Below are 7,796 nucleotides of genomic sequence, written 5' to 3' on the forward strand. Positions count from 1 at the left end.
AATCTATGTAACAGAATTGAACCATAATTACAAAATACCCACATTATTGTTTTCTTTTTTAAAAACTCAAATTAAAAAATTTTTTAAAAAAAAACAATTAAAAAAAAAGAAACTAGACTCCCATCTCTCAATGGACTTCGTCATATTCCCTTTTTTTTTGTTTTTTTGACATGTCCACACAGGAGAAGGAGGAGGGGGATTCGAAGTAGTGACCTCCGCTTCATAAGGCGTGGTTCACTGCCGATTGATATACCCCTTGGGGACCACTTTTTGACTTCGTCATATTCTGCATTAGCATCATTTCAATATTATGACCATTTTGCCAATCAGAATTACTTGTGAGATTATTAAACTACTACTCCGGATACCTTTTTTATCACCACCTTAAGGAACCAAACATCGCTATTTATGTGAAATAATCATTTTTTCATAATTTCATTTAATGATGACCTAATCTTAGCCTCCGGAATAGGATTCTTTTCAGTTCATTTGAAGAGACAAAAATACATTTCCACTATAAATAACTGGATATTATCGAGTTCAAATGAATTGGAGAAAATCATAATTCTAGTCTCGTTGCAACCCGTAGCAGCCTCACTCAACTTTCATGCACAGGCGCGGGGATCCCACTCAATGTCCCATCCCCTCCGCCTCTGCACCTACTACTGGGCTGGGTTTTTTATTTGATTTCTTTTTATGTATTTCTATAGCCTTTGTTATGTTTATGTGGGCTTTTCTTTCATAGTTGCTTCGGTTTTCTGTAGCCTTTTTTGTGGGTTTGTTTTCCCTAACAACAGATCTTGTTATGTGTTCAGCAGTGCTTGCCCCCTTAACCTCCTCTACGTGGTTGTTGGTACCTAGCAAGAGTACTGATAGTGTTGAAGCGATAAAGAAAGATAAATGCAAACGCTTCGTAAAAAAAAAATTCCGATTTCTGGCAAAGCAATCCATATATACAATGACACATTAAAAAATAAAAGAAAAAAAAGAAAAAAACAAGATTTTTATCTATGCAGACATCAAACAATCTGCTTAGAAAATTGCAAATGACTGGAAGAAGTTGTTGCCTATTTTTCATGTCATTTTTATTATTTATTTAAGAAAAATGAATCAAATTCTTCGATTTAAATTCTTGGTAAACTCAAGTTTTAAATTTGCATAATTAGATATTGAAGTCTAAAAGATGTAAATTGGCTAAATTGGCAACCAGACATATTATAGACCGTGTATGGAGGGATGAGGTACCCAATTGTATTTGTGATATTGTTCAAGCGGAACAAATTGCTTCAGCCTGATTTTGATGAATGAGAAGTGAATTATTATTTTCAAAAAAAAAAAATTAATGTATATATATCTTCCTTAAAATACTGATGTCCCTTCAAACTACCGGAAGACATCAATCTCCCTTTAATAGCAAAAATATCTTTCATCCCCTATTAGCCCTATTCGACCCTAAAACCGAACAGCCACCACGCTAAAAATAGTTCGCTCGTGGATACAATTGGCAAGGTGAGTTATTTATTTTTTTGTTATTTTTTCTGATTTTTGAGTATGGTGTTATTATGGTCAAATTTGGAGTTGATTGATCTAATTGTTACACTGGCCGTATCAATTCTTTTCTGATTGTATCTTCACTTGCAAAATTTTCAATTTTTGTTTTTTTTTTTTAATCAACGGGATTCTTTTGTTGGTTTTTTACCCTACGTTTGGATGCCGAGGAAACGGAGAATGAAAACGGCCGGAAAATATGGGAAAACATCTCGATCTGGGGTTGGTTGTTGGGTTGAGAATAAATGATTGAAAATCTCTATGGCGCAGTATAATATTAGTGATGTTGCTGTTTGTTTGACACCAGTATTTCTTATTATCATGTATTCTCAAGAAAATAAATTGTTTAAATTTTCAAATTCTCGATCAGCTTTCACCCAAATTCCAATGAATATGAATAAAGCTCTGAATCTGAGCAGGAGGGTTGGGATGATAGAATTGTGTAAGTTTCAGATGAAATCGTATATTTCTCATCGTTTTGGCACATATATTTATACTTCTATGAAACCATTCTTAGAAATTAAAGAGCCCCATATGCGCTTACTTGGTCCATGGCCTTCTGATGGAGATCTAATACCCGTTACTAGATATATAACCTGTATCTCACAACCTTTCGATCCGTGGGAGAAAAGTTACTTCAAACCTCTCCCGATATCCACTGGAAACCCATGTGTGGATCTTTTCTTGTTTGCGGGTCTTGGTATCTACATTGGCCGGACTTATTATCTATTGGATTTGGCTTGGAACCACAACCCCCTAACCACCTTGAAAATTATCCTCTACATGCCAAAAATACCTATGCGTAGAGCTCACCAGAGTTTCCACCGTCCTCTTCTTTGGCTTTACCATAAGCATTACAAAACCTTAGCATGCAACCTGAGGTCCTTAGCTGAGTGTGGATATTTGAAGCATTTGCCTTTACTTCTTCTTCAATTGCTGCAAAGTGACACAAAATTTGAAACTAATTATTGGATTATTGATAGGGAATCCTCAAATGGCATTTTCCTAGATGCCTACTATGGGGATGACGATTATCGTTTTATATACAATCAGATATCAGATCTCTTCAGTGAGTTGCTCAAGTCTGATCTTGAGTTCTTGAAATCTGGCGATCTTCATAAAATCAGCCTCGCTGCTAAGTTTTGCCCCTCCCTTAACACATTTTTTGATTACGCAACACTTATGTGTGAAAGCATTGTTAGAAGGCTCTTTCCCCAAGATTTAGATCAAATATACAAGAAAATTTCAGAGCCCCATTATGCTTACAGAGTCAGAGATCGTCTACATAAAGAAGTTATTGCCCCGCTTCGTAGAGCTCTAAACTCGCGCGAGTCTTACATTCCAGTCGGGGAGGTTCCCATACAGGAGACTCGTTTGACACACATTAAAGACACACAACATAATGAAGCTCTTCTAACATGCACTAGAGAAAGAAAAATGAATTTCAAAAACCGTCATGTAAGGAAATATGCAAATACAAAGATCCCAGTTGAAGAATTACTTCCTCACAAGATTTTGTGTTCTCTTTACGATGGCAGTTGTGCCGAACTTGCTAATTTACAATTGAAGAAAATGATCGAACACCTCACAATGAAAGGGAAGTTTACAAATTGTCTTCCATGTTGCGATGTCTCACCTAGCATGACTGGGTTTTGTACTACAGTTAGCATTGCACTCGGGCTTCTAATTTCAGATTTGAGCCAAGGCCCATGGAGAGAAAAGATTATGACATTCAGCCATGATCCTCGGCTTCAAAAGATTGAAGGAATTGATCTACAAAGTAGGACTGATTTCATGGAGACCATAATGGATTGGGGATTGGAAATAGATCTTCGAAAGGTGTTTCTTCACATCTTGGAAGTTGCAGTCAAAGAAAACATTGATAAAGACAAGATGGTGAAGACAGTTTTTGTGTTTACTAGTATGGAATTCAATGAAACTTGCTGCCATGATAATTGGAATATTGATTATCAGAAAATTAGAAATAAGTTTTATGAAAATGGATACACCACTCTGCCTGTTATAGTTTTCTGGAACTTATTAAGACACCGTCACGGCTTCTCCTCTGTAAGAGACTTTAATGTCTTAAAGAAATCAAGTTATGACTTTGGGTTAGGTATAGTGCCGAATGGGCCTCGAGGGGTAATTCTGATTAAAGGCTTTTCAAATGAATTCTTGAGATTGGCTATAGAGAATAATGGGTTATGAACCCTGACGCCATCATGGAAATGGTCATCTCGGACAAAAGATATGAGAAAGTCGTGGTTTGCGATTAACAAGAGAAACTGTTAATTATATTAGCTTATTTTACATACCCATTTTAGTAATGGTAAAATATTTTATTTTCATTCTCGACATTATGGTTGTTAATTTGGGTGGATTTGCGGTTTTGAAATAGATAAATGGATGAAAAATGGCTTTCTTGGTGAAACATGCATTTTCTCGTTTCTTCATAGTTTTGGTCTCATCCTTTAATTACTTGTCCTGCAACCACAACGAAAAGGCATGTCAAACAAGTATCACTTCACCTTAAATCTCTCATCATCCTAAAAGCAATCGAGTAAGCTGCAAAGCAAATTAAAAGCATTCTTAAAATTAATTTGCTTAGAAGTGGGAGCAAGCTTGAGTCAAAGACCAAGATGAGGAAAGCGTTTCCAGATAATATTAACTACTAAATAAAACACATCTTAGCAAGGAAACAACTTTACAACTTGATTTGAATAGATCTGCCTCAAGAAGCGAAGCCATAATATTTCAACCCAAAAAAAAAAATCAATCATGATTGGAATTATTGTAAACGGATAAACCATCTTTGTTGGTAATTATATACTTATTGCCGATTTAATTACTTTACTTCTAATTTTTCTTAAGCAACTATTCTTAATCTCAATCACTGAACTAACAAGTTTAAGACTTTGAAACAACTAAAAGAAAAGAAGTGAATTTAACTTATTTTCTCATGCTTTCTTGGTAACCAAAACAGATACAAAAAGACTAAAAGAGAGATAGAGACAAAATCGAAGCATTACCTCCGCCATGACTGGTCCGATGAGAGAAAAGCAAAATCTCGCCTTTAATAATGTGAAAATGGGAGTAGAATACATTAAGAAAGAAGAAATGAGGAGAAGCGCATGAAGGGTCACTCCTAAAATGAATACCATATCAAACAATCAACTGATAAAACATTTAGCCAAACGAACAAAATAATATTTGCCATCATTCAGAAATTAAAAATTGTAGAAAAGCATATCTTCAATTGCTTGATTTCACGAATCAACTGCTTTTCATTTTGCAGAGGTAGGGTATCATGTTGAATCGCGTGTTCCATATTGCGTATCTGCATACGAGCAATAAATTGAAAAGATAAATGAGAAGAGTTGCTTGCCAAACATAGCCGCAATATTTGTCTTGAGAGCGAAGTATCTTAAATGATTTTGGGAGGGTTGAGTTTTGGTTTGCCCTTTGATAGGGCAAACACACAACTTTTGCTAATTGGATGAGAGGTTCTCGAATCTCGGCTACACTTCACATTCATTTGTTACACCGACTAACATGACATATTTTAAATGCCTTATGTAAACCACTTAAAACACTTTATATCAACTAATGTGACATAAGTATATGTGTGATAAATATGTGTGAATAAAGCATTATTCTTCAAGTAATACTATTTAGTAGATTACTATGCTACTGTCATATGTAATAAGGAAACTTAGCCTTTGATCAACAATTGTAATAAAAAAATAAATAAATAAAGGTTGATTTTCACTGTCATATCATTATATGACAATCATATATCAATATAATAAATAACATTATTTTTTGTAGCGGGGGGGGTCCTAGTGAAAAGCAAGGAGAGCCCAGTCTTTGGTTTTTTGGTTTTTTTATTTTTTTATTTTTTTTTTACATAGATAATTTGAAATTAAAGCCAAACTTTTAGAATTTATTTACCCCATATTTACTTTTACATCTTCATTTCCAATAGTATGGGTACCTAATAATTTTTTCTTTTTCTTTTTACGTCCTCTTCATACTTCTTTCAGATAATTTGATGAGCCTATTATTTTCTTGTGCGTTTCAGGGTACTTTAATTTATCATGTTTACTAATTAATTGGTTGTGATGATTGAATGGGACTTTTGGAGTTGGTTCTTATGATGTACTTTTGGAGTTCGTTCTTAGATGGTCCGACAATGTAAACTGGTAAACTATCCTTCTTAGATGGTCCGATTTCGTTTTAAGCATTAAAATTATTATTTTTTATTTTTTTTATAAAAATAAATAAAAAATAAAAGGACCAAAATCGGGGTGGTTTCAGCCATCCCCTGGCCGGTTTGGGGATGGTTGAACCACCCCCATGGCCAAGGGGGTGGACCGGCCACACTCAAAGTGCCAAAAAAAAAAAAGGGGGGGGGGGGGGGGGGGGATTGGGTGTTTTGGTAGTGGTCGGACCACCCCCAAGGGGTTGGAGGTGGTTTCGGCCACCCCTTACCGGCCGTATGGGGTGGCTGAAACCATCCTCAGGCCCTTGGAGTGGTCCAGCCACCCCCAAAAGCCCAAAAAAATTTGCATGGGAGAATGGGTTTGGGCTTTTGGGGGTAGCCGGACTACCCCCAAGGGCAATGGGTTTAGGCTTTTGGGGGTAGCCGGACTACCCCCAAGGGCTTGGGGGTGGTTTGGCCACCCCATAAGGCCGGTAAGGGGTGGCCGAAACACCCCCAGCCCCTTGAGGGTGGTCCGGCCACCCCCAAAACAACATCGTTTTGGGCTAGATGGTGATGTAGTTTTGAAGTCTAAAACGGTGTAGTTTTGGAGCCCAAAACAATATAATTTTCATTGAGGGTAAAATGGGCACAAAATGTCGGTTTAACGGTGAAAATTAATAAAGAGTGGAAAAGTGAGAGCAAACCAAAGTTCAAGGAGCCTAAGTGAGAGTTTTAATAGTTCATGGGGTGTTTGTCAAATAGGCTAGAAGTTCGGGGGGACTTACTAAAGTTTCCCCTAAAAATAATTTATATCCAAATAACATTTACTCAAAATTATATTTATCTAATTTTAGAATATGGGGTTTAGCTTTTATGATTTATGTTTGATATAGCAATAGCCCACTAGGTTGGGCTTGGGCTGAAGAGCCCCACACGTTACAATAAAAAGTTATCGCTAAAAGTTCAAAAGTTGTCGCTAATGACTTTTAACGATGATAGATCGTTGCGCTAATAAGTCATTAATGTTGTTCCTCTATCGATTAAGGTTATGAGCGACAATACTAATACGCAAATGCTAAAGACCCAACTTTTTTGCCCAACATAAGTCCAACTTTTGCCTTATTTTTTTATTTTTTATTTAAAAAAAAAAAAAAAAAAAGCAAAATAAAAAATGGAAAAAATGTCTAAAGCAACCCTATCTATTTTTTACCTTTCTTTTATTTGATATTTTTTTAAAAATGAAATATGGTATTTTTCTTCATAATAATGACATTTTCTTAAAAAAAAAATGACATTATTATGAAAAAAAATATCATTTTTCTTTTTAAAAAAAATACCAAATAAAAGAAAGACAAAAAATAGATAGGGTTGCTTTAGACATTTTTTTCAATTTTTATTTTATTTTATTTAAATTAAAAAAAAAATAGTTAGATCCCTATCATCCCTCATACTAATATATAAGTATCTGTTATACAAAAATAAAAACATTTAGCTTTTGGTAATCAAAGAAAATTGAATTGAATTGGTAATTACTCTTTTCTCTCGAAAATTGAAATAGAGAAAATTTCTTACAAATGCAATTAACTCATATGAGCATCAAAGCCAGCCCCAAATGACAAACTTCTCACGCTTAGAAGGCTAATTTATTATTAAAATATTAATTAAATTTATTCATTCCTATAAGCAGCTTAAGCTTTTAAAATAAAACACTCAAAAAGCCAAAAAAGAAAAAAGAAAAATGACCAAAACAATCTCTCTTTAAAAAATTAAAAAATAAAAAATAAAAATAAAAAATAAAAAAAAACCCCAAAAAAACCTTCAAGGTTAAAAAGCTTTAAAAACTAAAACCTAAAAGCTGTAAGCAGTGAAGCACAGACATCCAAGACATTCACGAGAAACAAGATCCAAAGCCAAAGCCAAATATCCAGGCACGTCGCAGACAACTGGTAAGTGAACTCTCTCCATCTCACATTGCTAATTTTTAGTCACTCTGTTCAATATATTCTCTATAACAACTGAGATTCCAAAGTTGATGGAAATCATC

The 7,796-nt window shown here is 34.8% G+C and overlaps 1 protein-coding gene across 1 annotated transcript; it reads left to right on the forward strand.

Annotated features, from left to right (window-relative positions):
• The first annotated feature begins 2,346 nt into the window (after nucleotides 1–2,346).
• Nucleotides 2,347–3,756, forward strand: LOC132165190 (uncharacterized). Its single transcript, XM_059575677.2, has one exon. It carries the CDS (start codon nucleotides 2,347–2,349, stop codon nucleotides 3,754–3,756), a length of 1,410 nt encoding a protein of 469 aa, XP_059431660.2.
• The last annotated feature ends 4,040 nt before the right edge of the window (nucleotides 3,757–7,796 follow it).

The sequence above is a fragment of the Corylus avellana genome, chromosome 11 (genome assembly GCF_965113065.1).
Source record: "Corylus avellana chromosome 11, dhCorAvel1.hap1.2, whole genome shotgun sequence".
Lineage (NCBI taxonomy): Eukaryota > Viridiplantae > Streptophyta > Magnoliopsida > Fagales > Betulaceae > Corylus > Corylus avellana.

Coding starts and splice junctions, on each gene's coding strand:
- LOC132165190 (XM_059575677.2), top strand. CDS start 2,347: ATGCGTAGAGCTCACCAGAGTTTCCACCGTCCTCTTCTTTGGCTTTAC.